This window comes from Chaetodon trifascialis, chromosome 23, assembly GCF_039877785.1.
Source record: "Chaetodon trifascialis isolate fChaTrf1 chromosome 23, fChaTrf1.hap1, whole genome shotgun sequence".
In the NCBI taxonomy this organism is placed as follows: domain Eukaryota; kingdom Metazoa; phylum Chordata; class Actinopteri; order Chaetodontiformes; family Chaetodontidae; genus Chaetodon; species Chaetodon trifascialis.
In genome coordinates this window covers 2,270,116-2,292,008 of record NC_092078.1, presented here as the reverse complement: position 1 = coordinate 2,292,008, position 21,893 = coordinate 2,270,116, and the positions used below count along the sequence as shown (strand labels likewise).

The following is a 21,893-nucleotide window of genomic DNA, read 5'->3' as shown; positions in this document are numbered from 1 at the left end:
AGCTCGTGATGATGATTTAAACAAGAACAAAAATCACCTTTAAGAAGCCTCAGAGGGATTTAATTAAGGGAAACAAATGAAAATCATCTTTTTTTAATTAGACCCCGTCTGTCTCTGTTTCCACCAGAACATGAGGTTTGAACAGCATTATTATTATTATTATTATTATTATTATTATTATTATTATTATTATTATTTTGTGCTATTGAATGAAGCTGCAGGCTTTCAGTTTTTAAAGGACCTTTAGTGTCACCTTGTGGAGAAAAATGCTAATAACAAGTGAAGTAACAACACAGGCCCGTTATCAGCTGTAGACGTGCAGTCAGACCTTCAGTCGAAGCTCGTAGATGTTTCTGAAATCTCTTGAGTGACAGCGAGTCAACATGCAGCTGCAAAACCCTGAAACTGAAGCAGAAAAATGGAATTAAACCATCATTAAACGCCTCAAGGCTGAAGGACAGAGCGCTAACAGCACCAAACTCAATGGAAGAAGCCAACTTGCTAACCGTTAGCGTCAGTCAATCTTTCTGTCCACTTTGGTCCACTTTGAGTGGAATGTCTCAGCTGCTATTGGATGGATTAAGGTTTATTATATTTTGTAAAATGTCTCACCAGCTTTTAGGCAAACTGGTGCAAAATTTAGCTCAGACATTTGTGTCCCCCTCAGGATGAATTGTAATAACTTTCATGACCCTTCAACTTTTCATGTAGCGCCACCACCAGGCTAAAACTGTAGTTTGTAACACTTCCTGCAAAGCTGTTGACATTCAGCCTCAGCTCAGCCGTCGTCCTCAGGGGGCTGTTTTTACCGACATTAATGAAAGCAGTAACTCAGTTTCTGGTGATTGATTATGAGATTTTGATTGATTATGATTATTACAGATTATTTTATTGATTATGAGTCAGAACAAACAGTCAGACCGAGCTCAAGGACACTTCAGCACTGTGGGGGTGTCAATCCAGCGAGCTGCCTCCTCTTCTGATGAAAACATCAAATATCCTTTCGACAGCTGGAGATACATTTATCAAAATGACATCGTTAGACATCAAAATACCGATTTCAAACATTTAAAACTGAGTAATTATCTTAAAAATACACTTCTCATCAAACATGGCTTTGACGTCACAGAGTGCGGACTCTGTCTCTTCTCTGATTTGATTTCCATTGATTTGTCCTGATAAAATCCACCCGCGAATTAGCTTCTTTTCACAAATTTGGAGACGAGAGTTCACGTTTGTATTTTTCTCCTGACTTTAACACACAATCTGAGAGTTTCTTTGTCCATGGCCGCGAAGCACATCAAAGCACGAGGGCACAGGGCGCACAGAGAGAAGGTTCCCGCACCCACATGTGTACTTCCTGTGGTGTCATCCTGTTATTAGGTGCCACCCGCCTCAGGAGGCGAGTTGTCGCTGTCGTCCTCCCAGGAAGAGGAAGTGAACCCCGCGGGGGCGGAGATGGAGTGTGGGGCGGGGGTGTGGCCGAGGCCTTGGTACCGCCCGCTCGAGGAAGGGGAGGAGGGCATCGATGTGGCCGCCACGGCAACGGCGTCCTGGGAGGTGGCCGTGAGGAGGCCGGTGTGCTCGGTGTGTTCCGGTCGAGCTGCCACCCCGAAGTACATCTTGTTGGGTCGACCCAGGAAGGTACGACCTGAGGGAGGGGGCACAGAGGTTACCACAGCTGCAGGCGGAGTTTGGATTTGCACCTTTTTAATATTTGTTTTTTTTAAAACCAAAACCAGACGTCCTTCTCATCATCGTTACAGTATATAACAAATAAAATCCACATTGGTGAGAATAAAGAAGTGAAATGTACATTAGTTTTAAGTTAAACTATGATTGAATAAGTAATAAAGAAGAGGAATGATTTCCCATTATTGATGAGTTTAATGGACTCCGATCTCCAAACTCAATAATGAATAATCTGAGGGAGACGCTCACCTGCATGGCGCACCTGCTCTGTGACATCAGCTCTGATGTCAGAGAAATCCCACATGGCCAGAAAGCTGTCGAAACACGATCCCTCCTCTGCTTCCTGCATGTGGACAGACGACAAATCGAAAAGATTAGAGGAGATAGACAGATTCAGAGACGGATGGACGGATGGGCGTTTACCTGTACGTATGGTTTGTAGGTGAAGGTGTAGTGGTGAGCGATGGCAGCCAGGAACATCTCTATGCAGATGATGAAGTCCTGTATCAATGAAACAGTTCAGGGTCAGACCAGACCTCATCCAAAAACCTGCCTTGTTGGCAGGGGGGTGTGTGTCGTGTTTGATGATGTGTACCTGCAGTCCAGTGGCCACGGCCTCCACACTGTCCCAGTCCCAGGTGTGTTTGTCGGAGATCACACCGACCTTCACCAGGAACGCGATGAAAACCGCCTGCCTGAAGACAGACAGAGACAGAGAGTAAGGTTCAGAATGCAGGACTTTTACTCAAAGTGGAGTATTTCCAGTGTCATATTAGTACTTTCACTTGAGTAAAGGATGTGAATACTTCTACCACAATTATTTACATTATTGATTAATCTGTTGATTAACTCTTTGGTTTATAAAAGACGTAAAGTCCTCAAATGTCTTGTGTGTTCAGTTTTCATTGATACAGAACAGCGTAAAGCAGCAGATGACCCTCTCCGTCCTCCATCCTTACCAGAAGGAGACAAACACCACCAGTTTGACGCAGAGGAACTTGCCCACAGGCCTGATGGGAGTCAGCTCCTCTTTGAGAGCTCGGTACAGCAACACCAGACAGTACATGGCGAACTGGAGAGAGGCAGACGGACACTTAACACCAGTGACAGCAGAACATCCAGTGCTGTGTGTGTGTGTACACTGGTGTGTCTTTACCAGCTGTGAGATGTTGTTGATTATGACCAGGTAGGACCAGGCGTTTCTGAAGCTGAAGTTGGCTTCGTCATAGACTCCACAGAGCTGACAGATCCTGCAGACAGAGCAGGAAACAACACAGGAAGCATCGACTTCTCACATCAAACACTTCAATGTGTGTGCGTGTCCTCGCTTGTGTGTGACTGAGCCTCTCCAGGACGCCCCTTTCATACCCAATCATGATACTATCACCTGTCACCAATCTACCTGTGCACCTGGCTACAGTTAGCAACTTTGCTAACTGTTATCATTGTGTCAGTAGCAAACAGTCACATGTTAGAAAGAGTGCACTATGAAACACTGAGTGTAGTAGGAAACTTACAGAGCTATGACTGTGGTCACGGGTCTGACCACGGTGTACTGGAGGACTCCCAGCTTACACCTGAACAGCAGCACCCTGACAGGCAAAGAGAGAGGAACACTTTAGCATCCATCCATCCATCCATCCATCCATCCATCCATCCATCCATCCATCCATCCATCCATCCATCATGTGTGACCCTATCTGTCCTCTTACTCTCCCATGGGCCACGGTGGGCAGCAGCACAGTGGGGGCAGGTGGGGCTGCTGCTGCTGGACCTCCAGCATGAGCACCAGACTGGGATACTGGTTACTGAGGAAGTTCAACAGGAACACCAGGAAGTTGTAAATGACGTAGGCCTCGTAGCACTCCCTGCACGTGTCCACATAGATGGCCAGACTGGGATACCGCAGAGCCAGCCACTGGACGGGGGGGGGGGGGGGGGGGGGACGGAAGGAAGAAGGAGGATTATTTTCAATGTGTAAAACATTATTCAAGAAAGAAAGTAAGACAGAGAGAAAGGATGAAGGAGGAAAGAAAGGTGAAAAGAAAAAAACAGAAAGAAAGAAAGAAAGAAAGAAAGAAAGAAAGAAAGAAAGAAAGAAAGAAAGAAAGAGGAGGGTGTGCTGCCATCGAGCATCATAACGTTGTCAGCCTGACCTTCGGTCTTGTGACACAGTCCCATTGCCTCCAATTAAAGTCTGTTACCATGGCAACATAATGTAATAGAGTGTAAAGATCACTGTCACTTCCTGTGTGTGTATGTATGTGTGTGTGTGTGTGAGAGAGAGAGAGAGAGAGAGAGACTCACGCTGTCCAAACTGTAGATGGGCACCATCCACAGTATTCTGTTGCAGAGACAGAGAAGACGAGAGCATCAATACAGGATACCACTGTGGCGTGCGTGCGTGCGTGCGTGCGTGCGTGCGTGCGTGCGTGCGTGCGTGCGTGCGTGCGTGCGTGCGTGCGTGCGTGTGTCATATTTCTTTCTTGTGAGAAGAAGAAGAAACAGCCTGTTTCAATTTTTAAGCGTATCTGTGACATTAATTATCTACAGTACGATTAAATGAGCAACAATCAGAGTTAAAGATCTGGAAAATAAAGCAGTCGCTAATATTTGTGATGAGTTCAGGGCAGCTCTGTTAATCTGCCTCTTCAGGCCCGTGTGGGTGTGGTTTGATCAGATTTGACAAACAGTGGACAAAACAAACACCACCAGCAGATTTTGATCACACAGAAATCTCTCGTGAGATACACAGAACGTTCCAGCTTCAGCGGCTCAGTTTGTGTTTCTGCTCGTCAGACAAAGCTGCTTTAAAGCCGTAAACACATGTGAAATGGTTATGTTTAACAGTCAGAGCAGAGATGAGGCTGTGGAGTGTGTGTGTGTGTGTGTGTGTGTGTGTGTGTGTGTGTGTGTGTGTGTGTGTGTGTGTGTGTGTGTGTGTGTGTGTGTGTGTACCTGATAATCGGCCTCTGCAGCTCAGGCTGTGTGTAGTGCACGATGTGCTGCAGAATCCCCCACAGTGAAATGGGGATGGTCAGAAAGACGAAGACGCCGGCGATGAACCAGGCTTTACTGTGAGTCCCCACCTGGAGAGGCAGAGGAGCCGGAGCTGACGGACAGTTGTGTTGTTTGCATTTCACAAACTAAACCTTCCTCATCACAGAGCTCAACAGAGACAAGGGCGCCGCTGGTCCGGGTGGAGGTGATGTAGAAAGAAGTGTACCTTGTCTTTCTGCAGCTCCCAGATGCAGAGCGGCAGCACGGCCACCAGCAGGAGAGCATAGAGGACCAGAACCAGCGGGCGGATCCACCTCCTCCACTCTGCAAACGAACACGGCATGATGGCGGCTTCACCCTCAGCGTTGACTACAGGCACATCCTAAACCACAGGCCGCACGTGGAGGACGAACAGATAAAGTTATACGACTGAACTGTGTAGAAATACGTACTATCTATTAATTCTTTGACTTGTAGTTTTTCTAACTTTGGTGTGTTATCCAGCAATGACAAGACCATGTTTTGGTGTAGACAAGTGCAATGACAATAAAGTTTAGTTGAATTGTCTGTGGGAGGCTTTGAACTGATGAAGAACCGGCAGCGCAGAGGAACACGTTAGCTTGACTGACCCAGTCTGGTTCACAATAAAGTTTAAAATACTTAAGTAATAAATAGAAAATACCTTAAATCCCAAATGTGATATTTAGCTTTAGCACAAACTAGCTAACTGAACATAGCTTTGCATTTTTTACCCTCTCGGAGCAGAAATATGTAAATCCAAATCAGCTTAAATTGGACCACAGTGTAGTTTAATTAGCTTTGTTATCGGTCAACAGCACATATTTGTGTGCATACATACATGACACTGATCCAACTAAGCTACTGCAACGCTAAGCTAATGTACTGATCAGAGCACCATTCAGATAAAATGACATTAATGTGAATTTGACACTAAATCCAATTCAACAAATACAAGAACTGAAAGAAAAGAATAAAAAATCATATTTGTACATGAATTTTCTGTACACCTGGTCAAGGTAGGAGTTAAAGCTAATTGTTAAGCAGCAAATAAGCGTCTCCATTCAAATAAACAGAATTTAGTGGAATCAGAACCGCAAGAGCACATAGTCCATCTAATGTGAAATATAACATTTAAAGCAAATTTTAGTCCATTAAAGTCGAATATTTTTAGCAGGAAATAGTTGCTAACATTACTTATCGTTAACGAAACACACTTGTGCTCTAGCATTTCAATGATATTACTTAATGCTTAATAATATTGCAATATAGAGCCTTAAAATACATTTAAAAGCACCAAATATTCACTAACTCCAGCTTAAACTGACTGCTGTGTTCTGCAGGTATACTGCATACAGAAAGACATAAAGATTAAATCCTGTACTGTGTAATACTGCTGTGTCATGGACGTTAAAAACGCCGTGAAACGTTTCATTTTCTTACATAATTGTCGTAAAATGCACTTACGTGAACTTAAACGCACCATTAAACATCACAGAGTTATTACAGACCAACATTACAGAAGTATTCGTGTATTTTTCGTTAATATTAGCGGGAAAAAATCAAATGTGAACATATTGTTCGACGAGACAAAGACAGGCCGAGTGTGATAATGTGTCTAATATGTTGGAAGTCATGAATTATGAAGATCTTTGGACCGTTGAAGCTGAAGATGCTCCTCACAGCGACCGCCGGCCTGTTTTCCTCCTCAGTCCTGTTTCTGTTACCAGGCAACGCATCTCTCCTCCGCCCGATCACGCGCCGTTTGATCCGCCCGCGCCTCCGATCACCGGCCGATCACCTCCCGATTGATCACAAACAGATCGATAATCCGTCAGAAAATCGACGGCTTCGGGGTGCCGTCCGTGGGAGTCCTCCTGTTTCCCGTGTTCACGCGCCCACGTCACGGGGAGGACGCAGGACTCGATCGGTCACGTGTTTCAAGGGAAGGAGACAAAATGCGCTTTCACCCCACAAATTCAGTTATCTTAATTGAAAGATATTTAACACGCATTCCGTCCACACTGCCGGCACAGCCTCCTCATTTATCATCACTGTCTTTTCATTTTTTCCACCAATAAACTTGATTTTACTGTGACAGTGAATGCACCACGAAAACACAACGTAAACACAGATTACAGAGGCCTGAAGGGGACACAGCGTGTGTGGGCAGTGTTGGAAAATGAATCAAAGCAGACATTTAACACACACACACACACACACACACACACACACACACACACACACACACACACACACACACACACACACACACACACACACACACCAGAACAGCTTTATGAATATAGTTTTATTGATAAACACACATGTATAACTTAATAAAAAAGAGTCATTCAGAGCAGACTGATGGCAGACTGTTCGTTCCACTTTGAAAAGATATTTCAACACTTCCTGAAGCTCAGAGGATGAATTTTACTTTTTATGGTGACTCTTCCTTTAACACCATCACAAGGAAAACATTCAGTCAATGCTGGACGACGAGAAAACTCACCTGTATGTTCACACTGTTAGCGGTTTCATATTATGGGATGTAATGAATACTTCAGCCACTAGGGGCTGCTAGCGCGCTTTTAGACTCCAGACTTGTTTCTTTACAGGTAGAGTTGGAATATTGTACATATAAAACAAAGTAATAAACGAACTATAAGGCCAAAAGTTAGTGGACACCCAAACATCACATCATTTTCAGGCTGTCCACCTGACGCTGAACCTGCTGCAGGGATTTGCTGAATGAAAATGGAAAAACAACAAGTATGTGTCCACATACTTTTGGCCACATATGATATCACCATACAATAATCGGCCTGTAATAAAATAGAATATTTAGAACTGAATAAATACAGGATGAAAAGGTAAAAGTGAACGTCGCGTCACAGAGTCACACCGCAGTGTTTCTCGGTCCGGCTGATTGGCTGCCTGCAGATGAAGACGTGGACTCTCGTCCTCTTAGTGATCAGTGTGTTTGTACTGCAGGCTCGTCCCATGGTGCAGAGGCAGCGTACTGTTGGAGAGAGAGCCAGAATAACACCAGCAACACAGACAGGACTGGAGAGACAAAGGGAGAGAGAGGGGGAGACGGAGGGTGAGTTTGATTAAAGGGGGACTCCAGCGATTTAGTATCGCACTTAAACAAAGCTGAGGGAGACAGATTTAAAAAACTGGAAGCAACAGAGGCTGAGATGCTCCAGAAACACTCATAATGCATCCCTTGCTGTCTGGTAAACGCCTGCCCCGATGACATCACTGTGACGTCATCAGGGTTATTTTGTCAGACTTTGGGTAGGCGGACTCCTCGTGGCGAGCAGACTGACCTTGGTTTGTGAAGTCGGTGGAGTGCCCCTTTAAACAGACCGTCACTTCCCACAAGTCTGCACCAAAGACCACGACCTCTCTGTGTTTACACATTCGTCGCTCTCTATCCTCAAGATGTTTGCAATCCCAAAACATTAGATAGCGCGTTTCCTTCTGTGACTCCTTTCCTCATTCTCGTCTATCTACGTCTCACGCCCTCTGACCCTGTGACCTCACTGTGATGTCACGCTGGAGAAGCAGAGGTTCGCAGCTGCTCGGGCAAACGACCGCAGAGCACAGCGACGTTCAGTTTTTACCTTGAAGCAGTTCTTGAACTTTTTGGAGACAAAGTAGAGGATTATGGGATTGATGCAGGAGTTGATGGTTGCCATGTTGATGCTGAAGTAGTCGAGCACCAACAGGAAACTGCAGACCACAGAAGAAGAGCACGTAACGTCAGGAGTGGAAGAAGGATTCATTCATTCTACACTTCACTGACAGTACTGACACAACACTGCGAACATATACACATGTACCACGTGAAGTAGACAAGGAAAGCCTTACTGAGGTGAAAGTGTGTACTACCAGCAAAGTGTACTTAAAGTAAAATAAAAAGAAAATGTTGATGAGAGCGAGTATTCCTGTGAAGTGAAATAACCAATGAATACTGGGTGTTTTCCTTGGCACTGTGTGTGTTTGTACACCTACTTGAGCAGTTCGCAGCGGTGAGCGTCGTGCGATTTGTAGACGGTCCTCTTCAGCAGGCGACTCAGGTGAAGAGGAAACCAGCACAGACCGAAGATCAACACCAGGCAGAAGACGGCTTTGGCCACTTCTCTGCGCTGTGGAGACAAACTCGCCTCAGAAGCTGGCTCGTGCATTAGCGTGAGAAATGGCCGCCCTCGCGGCGCGCGTGCGCCTGCTCTACCTGTTTCAGGTGTTCGCTCAGCACGATCCTCAGACTTCCCTTCTGGTGTCTGAGCATCTCGCAGGCCATCAGGCCGTAGAAAAAAGCAGAGCAGGTCAGCGGTACGCAGAAGTAGAAGCCGAACAGCCACCAGTCCTTCACATCCCGGTAGAACTGGAACAAGGAGAACATCTTTCAGAACGTTCTAGAGCCGCCAAGGTTTGAACTCCAGAGCCTGTCCCAACATCTCCAGAACGCTTGATAAGAAAATCCAGAGTCTAGAACAGAAATCATTTAAATTCTCTGAACATTTCACTCAGAACCTTTCTGAGATTCAGATTCTCTAAAAGCACAAACGTTTTCTCATGACCTGAAGATCCTCTTTTCATTTTCTGTTCTACAACATCGATACCTACACAGAACCTCACTATCCTCTAGAACTAACAATGACATACATACAGTATGGCATCTTCATCATTCTAGAACCCCCAGAAGAACCCTCACTGGAATCCTCTAAACTTGGATGACGCTCATACAGTTACTACAAGCATCACCTCATCACCTCCCGGAAGCTTCTGGAATAGATTAGACCTAAAAATCTTTGAGGACAGAACAGAACCCTCAAATGATTCTTGCACAATGTACCCTTCTAGAACCATATTATTATTATTCTAGAACCACATGCCAGAACCGCTGGATCATAATCTGAGTTTGGAACAAGCAGCTTGTCCATAAACTCAACCGTTACATTAAGATTTGAACTGGAAAACTCAAATTCTTTGTGGAACTGAGACATCGTGGAAAATGTTTACTGACTGCAGTTAAAGTGATTTGAAAAAACATGGTAGTATACTGATAGCAGGTCAGCTGACCCAGGATCAGCTCTGAGTGGCCGGGCAGACGGACTGTTTAGATTCACGACCTGCAGATATAAACAGGAACTGATGATCTAAACTGTCGCACTAAAGAGACCTCGCCCTGAAACACAACAAAGAGAGCGTGGAAATGGACCAAAGAGTCAGTTTATGTCCCCCACAGAGACTAGCCGTCACACAGATGAGTCAGGATTTAAGCCCCCCACCCACTCTATGCTTTCACCCACTCACCTATTCATTTCTGTTACTCCTCTTCATCGTCCGATGATTTAAATCCATCTTACACTGAGCTTTCTAACATAAAAAATCAGTTTTTGATCATATGCGAAACTGCTGAATTTAACATAATGTCCCCAAAAAGAAGCCATGCAGGACTCAAAACAACACAATAACATGTTTTTATGCCACTTCGACAATGTTTGGTTACAGGAACGCTGAAGCTCTTCATGGATCTGCTGCTCACTGTGCTGCATGGAGCCTGTTAATGAGAGCGCATGAGGGCTTATAGAAGCACATGAACACACACACAATAACACACACACTCACAGCCATGAGGGGCGTTTTGGGCTGCAGCATGCAGGTCGTCATGGTAACGTTCTTGTAGTCGAAGGTGACCATGTCGAAGCCGATGGCCTCCGGCACGGCCAGCGCCATGGACAGCAGCCAGATCGCCACGATCTCCACCGCTGTCACCGTGGGAACACCTGTGCCCTGCACCCGCGACCAGGACGCCACCGCACGATACCTGAGAGCAAAGGTATCCCTTTCAGTCATTGCTGCGCTGTGTGTACTATTTTATGATTGTATATGATCATCATCATCATCATCGTCGTCATCATCATCATGTGTGTCACCTGTCCACACTCAGAGCACACAGGTTGAGGACGGTGATGCCGACCGAAGCTTTTTGCAGGAAGGGAAACAGTTTGCAGAGGAACAGACCAAACGCACTGTCTGCAAATGGCCAGCGCATCGCCAGGAGCTGCACACACACACACACACACACACACACACACACACACACACACACACACACACACACACAGATTAACATACCATCACAGTGTCTGAGTGTGCATGCGTGTTATCAGCGTCAGCGGGATATTTTAGCTTTCATTATCAGGGTAACACTCAACCTCCTGACTGAGACACACAACACGCACTGCCGGTACAGGAAGCTGTTTTCTACCCATGATGCATTTGTGCTCCTGTGGACTATGTTCCAGTCTTAGCAAGTGAAACAACAGCTACAGAGTGATGGTGAAATATGGAGGATGAAACAGCTTTCAGAGAGGAGTAATGACAAACCACAACCAGACTCAACCAACACTCAAAAGTGTTATTTACAATGAGATCAAATGTCTAAAAATACTCTTATTTTATTTTGAAATATCCTGTTTGGGCATTAGCTACAATATACTAAAGCTCTCTACCTTGTAGACATTGATTGGTATGTCAATGGCGATGTATATCAGGTCTCCCAGGGCCAGACTGGCTATCAGAGCATTGGGTCCATTCCTCATGCTTTTGTTTTGGTAGATAATCCTCAGCAGGGTGGCATTTCCAATGATCCCCACAGCAAATATAAGACAGGACAGCACCGTGTTGATGTACTTGAAGGCTGTTTTTATTGATGTGTCCTGCAGGCAGCGAGGGGGCGTCACCGGGTGCACCTGAACCACACCAACAGAGGAGTTGGGGAAAGACGAAGGCTTTCTCTCAGGTTTGAGTTCCAGTTTGCTCGTGTGTTTGGACTTTCCTTTTTCCAGCGAGGATGGGGCCTTGTTCATCGTCTCCTGCTCCAGATGTATCTCCAGCGCAGGTCCAAGAGGTGTGTCAGTGCCTTGGAAATCAGCCAAGTTCGACATCAGATCTGACGTCTCAGGCGGCTCTGATGAGTTTCTGTGGCAACCAACCACGTCGATGAACACCAAACACCAGACAGCCAGAAGCACGGTAAACGTCTTGGACATGGAGGGAATTCTGGAACCCAATCTGGATCCAGTTCTGGGTCCCGCTTTGAATCCAGAACCCTCTGCTGAATCCACTTTTGTGCCTCCAGAAACCATCCTGGTGACTGCTCCTGAACCCACCGTAGATCTGAAGCAAACGTTGGAACCTGCAGTGTTTCGGGAACTTGCTGTATCTTCAGACCAATTTCCAGAACCCTGTAACATTAGAACCCACTTTAGAACCTGATCCTGTCACTGAATGTCTTCCTAAACCAGTTCTAGAACCTTCTCTGTTTCCAGAACTTTCTCTGAAACCCCACTGCTGTGACTCCAGAAGCAGCTGGAGTAAGTCTTGGAGGCTCTAGAAGACCTCCAGGTCGAGGTCAGAGTGGAGGTTCTGGAGGTTCTAAGATGGAAATCTGGAGAACAAGAAGAAAACAAAAGATGGTTCATTTCCAGAACATCTACTCTGATTCACTGAAGCGAGTTTTCGCTCGTCTCTTTGCAAAAGCTGAAGCAGAAACGAAACTCTCCTCAGTCTGTGAGTCCTTAAAGTCCAACCTCACAGTTTAACGTAAATATGAGCTTAAAATAAACCTTTTCAGACACAGAACTTAGAGCACTGCTTGTTTCAGCTCCCTGTGAAATGAATGGCTGAACGGTCTCTGCTGATGTCCCATGATGTCTCCGTTGTGGTAAAAATTGGACGCTTCCCTCAGAATTCAAAGATGCGTCAGGACGAATGTCGAGAAATGTTGAAAGAAAGAGAAAATGTAAAAAAATCTCACCTCTTTGGTTTTTTTCTGTCTTCTGTGGTGAATGAAATCCTTTCAAACGAGAGCAGAAGAAGACTCGGATAAAACTGTTGAAGTCCAGCTGATAGAGCTCAGGTTTTGCTCTCTCTCTCTCTCTCTCTCTGATAGTCATAGATGCTCGCACGCCCTCGCTCTCTCCTCCTCCTCCTCACTTCTCCCTCCTCTTTTCTCCTCCTCCCTCCAGTGTCGTCTTTATGTCATTCGCTGGCTGTCGTCTCACACTTTCTCTCCTTCTCCCCCTCCTTCGTCGCTCCCCGTCACCTCCTCCGTCTCCTCCTCCTCCTCCTCCTTCAGTCGCTCGTAGTGGAACATCTCATAAACACTCTGACACCAAGCGACTCTGAACTTTTCCCACTTAAGACTTTGTCTATAAAACCATGTTGTGGAAATTGAGGCAGTAAAATTTATGACTGCATTTAAACAACAAATCTGATTTTATTGGGGTGTTTGAACAGATTCCAGACTGAGTTTATTGTCAGAGTTTACTGAAAACCAGCTTTCTTTCTGGCTCTTTCTGATTTAAACATGTTTCAGCAAAGACTTCAATTCTTTGCTCTCAGTTTCCAACGTTTAAATGTCGCTAAAACAAAAGCATTATTTTCTGTTAGTTAATAGACTTACGGCTTCTGCTGCTACAGGTCTGGTGTGACCAGTAGCTTATGGTGGCTAATGTTAGCTAATGTTAGCAAACTTAAGCTAGATATTACTGTATAAATGACATTAGTCTGTTAGCACAGAGTGACTTTATAACTCTCTGCACTTGTGTTATTTTTACAGTAATATTGATCTTCAGCATTATAAAATTTAGATTTGCTTTAAGTTGACATGACAAACGTATTAGCTAGCAGCTGCTTGCACATCTACATAACAGCATTAGCATCCGTTTGGAGTCGTGTTTGCGTCCACCTGGTGAATGTAAGTCCATGTTCAACTGCTTTTAGCTCTGCTTTTGGTCTCCACCAGCTTCTAAGAGAAACATCTGGCTGTTTGGCAGCGAAATGCTCCACGTTGTTCACCAGCTGGTAGATAACTCTATGTAGTGCTACTTGTTGCTGGTTGGTTACCTGTCGGCCCACCTGCTCATCAAAGAGCCATGACCATTCATGCACAGCATCGAGAGCGAGAGCGAACTGGACGCCGTAAAACCAGTGAAATTTACTGCACAGTCGGTTTATCACATCTTCACTCAGTCGTTTGACCTGCTGCTGTAAAAACTATTGATTAACCTGTGAGCTGATTTGTACCAAGACGTGAACTGTGTCTGCAATCAGTGTGAAAGAAGTTACTGTGGTCCACCGTCTTTGTCCAAACAGGAAATGAGATATGAGATGGTGGGATTATTTTTGTTGTTGTTTCGTGAGATGAGCCGCTGTCCATGACGCCGTTCAGGTGGAAACATACGTCAGCGACGAGTCCGTGTTGTGTTTGCACACGTGTGTTCATCAGGCCCAAACCTACAGACGTTCCTCTGTCCGTCCATCTGCAGAGAGAACAGAAGCTGCTGTGACCTCTGACCTTCTCTCAGACTGATTCTGTTTAAATCCATCTGACCTTTGACCCCGGAAAGTTCTGATTCCCTCAATGTCTCTGCTAAATTTGGTATTTCAGAGAAGTCGATCTTATTTTAGTCACTGAGTGTCAGCAGAGATATGTGGGATGTCTGTGTGTGTGTGTGTGTGTGTGTGTGTGTGTGTGTGTGTGTGTGTGACAGTGTGTGCGTGTGTAACAGTGTGTGCGTGTGTGTGTGTTGTTGGTTTGTTAATTACAGTAAATGCAAACGTAAACAGATGAAGGCTCTACGTGACTTGAACCATGCAGGCAGATAACATGCACGCACACACATGCACGCACACACACGTGCACACACACACATGCACACACACACACACACACACACACACACACACACACACACACACACACACACACACACACACACACACACAGGCATCAGCTGATGGTGAATTTGAATGTGATGCCCAGATCTTAAAGCATTAACAGAGTTCCTGCTTTGTTTACATCAGTTCTTCTTCTGCTCCTTTATTATTGGTATGATGCATTTTATGCCATATTACTGCACTTGTGGCCAAAATCTTCCCAGAATTCCTTTAATGGCACAATAATTTTCAAAATTGCCACCGAGACACTTTTGAAGAAGTTAAATAAGATATTAAGTTAAACATTGTGTGTAAATAATTACCTTTTTTTTGTTACGTAAGTCTTTCCTGAATTTACTGCGGAGATGAAGTGGAGATATATTGTTCTCGTAAAAAGTGTTTTTTAAAGCTTTTCATCTGAAGCAGAAACGTCTTAACGATGCCTTCTTGTCAGTGTGTCAGACCACCAACTCTCTGAACTGCAGTTACGTTATTGGTCTCCACCAGTGAAGTATCGTGGTCCAAGCGTTTCAAAAGCGCTGCTGGTTAATGGACAAATTAGACTTGAAGCTAATTAGAACGAGTCTCATTTGACAGCAAATCAGACGCAGATACTGAGAGAACATGTGACAGACAGGAAGCAGCCTCTGTGTCTCAGCTGCTGCTGATTTCCACCCCGAACATGAAACTTTATTAGAAACTCTTTGAAGACAGAGAAACACTTGAACCACCACAGACCCAGTTTCCATCCCTGCTGTGGTTTGATGGAAAAGTTTCACTCAGACGACCTCCAACATGTGAAAGAAAAGTGTGTTTGTATTAAATGCTGCTCTGTACTGCCTCGAGCTCGGCCTTCAGCAAGTGGATGATGAGCCCATGTTTCATTCAAGTCTCTTTTTCTGACTTTTCATGTTTGTTTTTTGGTTGTTCGTAACGCTTCTTGTCCGATATACTCTGAGGAAAGAGTTTTTCTGAAGAAAATGAATGACTGGCTGGACCTGCCTGTCTCATGAAAGCTGAATGAATGAATGTGACACAGATGAAATGTCGTGTATGAAATGTTAATGTCATGTTAATCAGAACTGATGAACTTTTAAAGATATTAGTCATTATATAGTTGCATTTTATGTCTCTGTTAATGGTGAAAATGAGCTTTCGTACCATCTGACTGGAACCAGGCCGCGGTGTGGAGTGAGCAGGGTGTTAGTGTTGGAATGCGGCCTTTCTCTGTTGCCGAGCGACGGTCTAACTCTGCTGGCAGGTAGAAACTTTGAAGGCGAAGTTTGTTTAGACTGAGGTAAGTTTCTGTCACTGCCTGAGTGTGTTTTAGCTTTTAGTACATTTAGAGAACAACACAGGCTTGTATTTAAGGTTGTAATAAAGTTCATAAACTTCGTTCGAGGCCGCGAGATTTTGCGCGTATTATAACGGTTAACTTGTTAGCTAGTTATAGCAGCTTTAGCTAGGCTAACAGTTAGCTTAACTTTAGCCTAGCTAACTGAGCTTTAAGTGACACAACAAGGTAACACAATATTTTGGAAGTTAGCAGGAAGGGGGTGTTATTAAGGGCGGACCCTGCAGGTGAACAGGGCGAAAATGAAAGTTAACAGACATTAACATGAAACGTCGCCAGTTTCAGCCACATCTTTATTAATGGATGGAGTTCGCTCAGACCACAGATGCTCAGTTGTTATCTGTTGTTAACCTGAAGCAAACACAGCCATGAAACATATACTGTCAGTACGGTGATGCTAAGCTACAGCTGCAGGGCAGTGAGTGAAATGAATTACTGCACGAGATCAGGACAAATTAACAGAAAACACTCAGATGTGACGTCACAACTTCAGACGATGGTCGTTGTGTTTGTCGCCTCCTCCCTCAGTTTGATTGACAGGTGAAGATGAGCTCAGCAGCACAGCGGCCGGCCAGCCTGTTTCTACCAGAGATGAAGACCAGCGGGAGGAAGAGGAGTACTCAGCACAGGTACAGAGTACACCTGCAGTACTCAGCACAGGCACAGAGTACACCTGCAGTACTCAGCACAGGTACAGAGTACACCTGCAGTACTCAGAGTAACAGTGTTTAGAAGAGAAAAAACTCCGACAGGTGTGTGTTTTATTGAGTAACAGTAGTCTTGAAATTGAAGATTATGACAAAATACTACAGAGTCAGATGAATGAATCCAAAAAAATCTATGTGTGTGTGTGTGTGTGTGTGTGTGTGTGTGTGTGTGTTCAGCAGGGTGAAGCAGGGGGAGGAGTCTCTCCGGACTGGATCGGTATCAGATAAATGGGATCAGACCCTCTCCAAGGCAGGCGTTACACAGTGAGTTCAGCAGACACACCGAGCTCAGATTCATTTCTCTGATACTTTAGTTTATTTTGGTTTTCTTCTCATTATTCTCCACGAGATGTCAGTGACGCTCATATACTCAGGTGTGGAGGAAGTATTCAGAAAACCGTCCCCCAGCTGTTTTACTGTGTTAGATCATTAGATTATTGTGACTCCTGCGTTCATGTAAAAGTAGATTTTACTGCTGTCGCTGGCTGAGGAGGAGCTCATTTTCAACTGTTAGTACGCGTGAAGTAAAAAGTGGAGTATTTGCCTCTGAGGTGTCATGTAGAAGAAGTAGAACGTGGCCTGAAAAGATGTGTATTACACTTACAGTACATGTACTGAGTTACACTCCACCTCTGTGTACACACAGTACAGTTTAGTGTTTGTGGAGCTGGAACGTTAAAACATGACGTCTTTCCCTTTGTGGAATGAGTTTGAGACGTCTGCTTTAAGTGCTTTACTGTGATTAGGTTTCAGTTTCATGTTGAGTGTTCAGTGTGAGCCTTCAGGCTCTGACTGACCTGAGCCCCCTGGTCGAGGTTACTGCGCCCTCTGCTGGTGAACACAGTCATAACCTGCAGAGGTCCAGACGAAGCTTTGGGCTCGATAATGATCTTCCTCGCCGAGCCGTGCTGTTCATCCCTCCATTCCTGCCTCACTCGTTCATCTTCCCGTCACGCTGCTGTCTCGTCTCCAGGTTCAGGAGCAGCCTGAAGCAGAACGTCTGTGTGGAGATGCTTCGAGACGGCTTTCACAGGTATCCGACCCTCCGCCTGTCGTCACTGCGTCAGTGATCGTCAGAGGAGACCAGAAACCAACTGTAGCATTAAACTGCAGATTAATGCACGTTAATAAAGACACATTCGTTTGGATTGTCCTCATCTACATTTATCTGTTGACAAGTTGCATGTTTTTGTCTTCATGAAGTAAATTATTGACTTCATATAAGTGAAATTAACCCAAATATGAAAACCCGAACATTAAATTTTGTTTGAAATATGTTTATAAACTATTTTAAAAATGCTCGAATCACCATTAACTCAATGCAAATGTTCTTTCCATGGTACTGAGCAGAACTTATTAACTGACATTTTGAGGGTCTGGCTTTGAGTTACGGTTTGAGGTTTGGTTTTAGTCACGACTTCACTTTAACGACGAGCCACCAGAGTCCACCGTCTCACTGTCCAACGTAAAGCCTGACGTCGTCTGTAGTCCAAGCATGAATCATGGTTGTCAGGCGGCTGTCAGACTCTTACCACCAGCTGGGACTGAGACGCCGCCGCTGGCTTCAGTGGACACAGACGGATTCATGTGGACTTCAGTCACAATGTGATGTTTTGATTGGCTGGTTCTGCCCCCAGCGCTCATTTTAAATCAATCACTTGTCGACACTTCATCCGTCGCTTCTCTGTCCTCTCTGTGTCCTTTCTCTGTCTCTGTGTCTCTCTCTCTGTCCTCTCTCTGTCTCTGTCTTTCTCTCTCCTCTCTCTGTCCTCTCTCTGTCTCTATGTCTCTCTCTCTCCTCTCTCTGGCTCTCTCTCTGTCCTCTCTCTCTCTGTCTCTTTCTCTCTCTCTCTCTGTCTCTATGTCTCTCTGTCCTCTCTCTCTCTCTCTCTCTCTCTCTCTCTGTCTCTATGTCTCTCTGTCTCTATGTCTCTCTGTCCTCTCTCTCTCTCTCTCTCTCTCTCTCTCTCTCTCTCTGTCCTCTCTCCCTGTCTCTATCTCTCTCTCTCTCTCTCTATGTCTCTCTCTCTCTGTCCTCTCTCTCTCTGTCTCTCTCTCTCTCTCTGTCTCTATGTCTCTCTGTCCTCTCTCTCTCTCTCTCTCTCTCTCTCTCTGTCCTCTCTCCCTGTCTCTATGTCTCTCTCTCTCTCTCTCTGTCTCTATGTCTCTCTCTCTCTCTCTCTCTGTCCTCTCTCTCTCTGTCTCTCTCTCTCTCTCTCTGTCTCTATGTCTCTCTGTCCTCTCTCTCTCTCTCTCTCTCTCTCTCTCAGGTCGTTCTCGGAGCTCTTCTTCCTGTTGAACTCTGATCGGGATCGAAGGGCGGCGGCTGAACCGGGATCAGATGTCAGGCTGCAGACTCCGCTGGACGAACAGCGGGACAAACTGGAGACCATGAGACTGCACCTGAGCCAGGCCGAGCAGGCTGAACGGACCGGTACTCACACACACACACGCACACGCACACACACACGCACGCACGCACACACACACACGCATGCACGCACGCACGCACACACACACACGCACTCACACACACAGGTTTACAGTAGTGGTTAGATTAGGTGTGTTTGATAGGTAACAGTAAATTTCAAGTTTCAAGTTTTGTTATTGAACAGTCATATGTTTCTGTGTGTGTGTGTGTGTGTGCGTGCGTGCAGGTTCCTGGTGCACGGTGTGTGAGCAGCGTCTGATTTTAGGTCAGTACTTCTCGGCTCCAGAGGATCTCTGGCTCAGTTTGCACTTCTACCACAGCTGTGCAGACAGAGAGCGAGAGGGAAGCTGCAGGCCGGCCTCCGAGGCCCGGGCCAACATGGCCGAGCTCTACCTGCAGCAAGGTGAGCAGCACACACACACGCACGCACACACTGTACAGTAGAGTCCACAAGACTCTGAGGGATGCACACGGGAGTTCAATCATTCATTCAGAATGACTGGATGTCCCCTCCAGGTGAGCTGGAGCAGGCGAGACAGCAGGCAGAGCTGTGCGTCCAGCAGGCAGAGGACGGCGGCTGGCTGGACTCGGCCGGGCGGCCCCTGAGGCTGCGGGCCCGCCAAGCGCTGTGGAGGATCTACAGCCGGCTGGCCGACGCTCCGCTGGACGCCGCCGACTACAGCGAGGCTCTGACGCTGCTCCACAAGGGCCACAGCATGGCCGCTGAGTGTAGGTGCACACAGTCTGTACGCACATACGCCGAGAGACAGGAGGCGGTGTGTGTGTGTGTGTGTGTGTGTGTGTGTGTGTGTGTGTGTGTGTGTGTGTGTGTGTGTGTGTGTGTGTGTGTGTGTGTGTGTGTGAGGCAAACTAATGACAGCATAGAAACAAACTCACACAAACACAAACAGGAAACAGCTTCAGTAAAAACAGAGAAAGCAGCATATTGATGCTGTCTCTGCATTTTTTAATGTAAGAGTTTAAATAGTTTGTTTAGCTTTAGAGAAAATGTTCTCGTCCCATAAATGATCAGTTAATCCTTCAGTTTATGAAAACACAGTCTGCAGCCAAGCTGGCGGCTAAATGCTAACATGCTCACAGCGTCACGTAGTGACTGATGTCTGTTTCAGCTGAAGACAAACACATGGAAGGGGAGGCCTCCTACCGGCTGGGCCTGACCTATCAGAGCGCAGGAGACCATGACGCTGCCAGACAGGTGCGTGAGTGTGTGTGTGTGAAACTTTTATACATTTTAACTGCCACAAAATCTCATGAAAAGACCAAATGCAACAGTTTCAGTCCAGCTCTCAGTGCTTTCTGACCTCACTCGCTAAGAATGGGTCATAAAGACGTAGTTTGACTTCTTAAAGGAGTGTTTCCAGCAGCAGGACGGTGTGTGTGTGTGTGTGTGTGTGTGTGTGTGTGTGTGTGTGTGTGTGTGTGTGTGTGTGTGTGTGTGTGTGTGAGAGTCAGAATGAACTACAGTGTGTGTGTTCATGTTAATGAAGGAAGGAATCAGCCAGAGCAGCAGTGCGACTCTTCATGGGATTTGTTGACGAGAATTAAAGAACACGTCCACCACACTGATCCTTTCAGAGGGACACGGATTTATGTCCTCTTCAGTGATATGTCCTGTCTGTCTGTCTGTCTGTCTGTCTGTCTGTCTGTCTGTCTGTCTGTCTGTCTGTCTGTCTGTCCGTCCGTCCGTCCGTCCGTCCGTCCGTCCGTCTGTCTGTCTGTCTGTCCGTCTGTCCGTCTGTCCGTCTGTCTGTCTGTGTCCAGTTCTTCAGCTCTTGCATGCAGGTTTACGGCACGCTGCAGGACGCAGACGGGCTGGTGAAGTCCTACAAGGCTATGGCCAAGTCTATAGAGAGGTGCACGCACACACACACACATACACACACATTTAGAAAATCCTGAAATTTGAAGTAACATTATTTTTTGCACGTGAGTCCATAAACAAACTGTCTGTTTCAGTTTCCATGAATCTGCCTGTCAGTACAAGGGTTTAATGTGTGTGTGCGTGCGTGCATGTGTGTGTGTGTGTGTGTGTGTGTGTGTGTGTGTCAGTGGGGGAAACACACACGAGGCAGTGCAGTGTCTGGAGACGTTAGCTGACATCTCGCGCAGCAACGGGCTGCAGCACCACCTGGCAGACGCCTACCTGCGTCTGGGCAAAATCTACTGTGCAAAGGTATGACACACACACACACACACACACACACACACACACACACACACACACACAGGGATCAGTAACCAATGACAGCAGGGAATCCCTCTTGATTGACTTAAATAGTTGCTGATTGGTTTTCTGTCAGTCGGTTAATTGAGCTCTCAAAGGACGAATGCTGCCATTAACTTTTTATAGAAATATTTATCGAAAATGTTCATATTTGGAAAAAGTTAACACATGTTGTCAAAACAACAACAATAAACGACCTCTGACGTGTTTGTGTGCAGCCTCCTCAGCCCGCTGAACAAACATCTTTAGATTTATTATTTGTATGTTATTGAGAGCGTTTCTCATGGACGGTCGTCTCTGCGTTGTCTCTGTCCTCGCGGTTCGTTTCCTGTCTGCAGGGTCAGACTCACAGGGCCTCTGAGCTCTTCCTGCAGGGGTACGAAGCTGCCGCTGAGCTGGAGGACGTGACTCTGCTGCAGAGAGCGCAGGTACGTCTGACGTGGACACGTTAAAGATGGCGACGGGAAAAGACGCGCTCGTCTCCTCGGGGTTTCCTCGTCACCTGACGTTCTGTCTGTCTCTCTGCCCTCAGGTGTTGGTGGGCGTCGCTCGTGCTCGCTCCCTGATCAGGAAATACAGCGCTGACGTGGAGTCGGCCACGCCCGGCGCCCTGCGGCGACTGCTGGCCTGGAAGGAGAGCAGAGCACGACAGGAAGTCAGCGCAGAGTCTGCAGACGACAGCAGTACTGCCGGGTACTGACCCTCTAT

The 21,893-nt window shown here is 46.1% G+C and overlaps 3 protein-coding genes across 3 annotated transcripts; 1 reads left to right on the top strand and 2 right to left on the bottom strand.

Moving 5' to 3' along the window:
• Positions 1-78: 78 nt before the first annotated feature.
• Positions 79-5,106, bottom strand: LOC139351138 (transmembrane protein 184C-like). Its single transcript, XM_070992869.1, has 11 exons — positions 4,919-5,106; positions 4,651-4,781; positions 4,000-4,036; positions 3,405-3,610; positions 3,210-3,284; positions 2,849-2,942; positions 2,652-2,764; positions 2,288-2,387; positions 2,116-2,193; positions 1,942-2,035; positions 79-1,651 (listed from the first exon to the last, which is right to left on the bottom strand). The coding sequence occupies exons 1-11, from the start codon at positions 5,033-5,035 to the stop codon at positions 1,380-1,382; spliced, it is 1,317 nt and encodes a 438-aa protein (XP_070848970.1). The 5' UTR covers positions 5,036-5,106; the 3' UTR covers positions 79-1,379.
• Positions 5,107-7,600: 2,494 nt separating this feature from the next.
• On the bottom strand, positions 7,601-12,172 carry LOC139351134 (endothelin receptor type B-like). Its single transcript, XM_070992866.1, has 7 exons — positions 11,238-12,172; positions 10,659-10,786; positions 10,351-10,549; positions 8,951-9,103; positions 8,731-8,864; positions 8,340-8,448; positions 7,601-7,776 (listed from the first exon to the last, which is right to left on the bottom strand). Exons 1-7 carry the CDS (start codon positions 11,979-11,981, stop codon positions 7,678-7,680), a joined length of 1,566 nt encoding a protein of 521 aa, XP_070848967.1. The 5' UTR covers positions 11,982-12,172; the 3' UTR covers positions 7,601-7,677.
• A 3,513-nt stretch (positions 12,173-15,685) lies between these two features.
• ttc29 (tetratricopeptide repeat domain 29) lies at positions 15,686-21,885 on the top strand. The gene is made up of 12 exons (XM_070993755.1): positions 15,686-15,745; positions 16,331-16,431; positions 16,690-16,773; positions 17,483-17,542; positions 18,780-18,943; positions 19,167-19,343; positions 19,457-19,669; positions 20,071-20,156; positions 20,723-20,814; positions 21,011-21,134; positions 21,524-21,613; positions 21,718-21,885. Exons 2-12 carry the CDS (start codon positions 16,349-16,351, stop codon positions 21,883-21,885), a joined length of 1,341 nt encoding a protein of 446 aa, XP_070849856.1. The 5' UTR covers positions 15,686-15,745; positions 16,331-16,348.
• Positions 21,886-21,893: the final 8 nt, after the last annotated feature.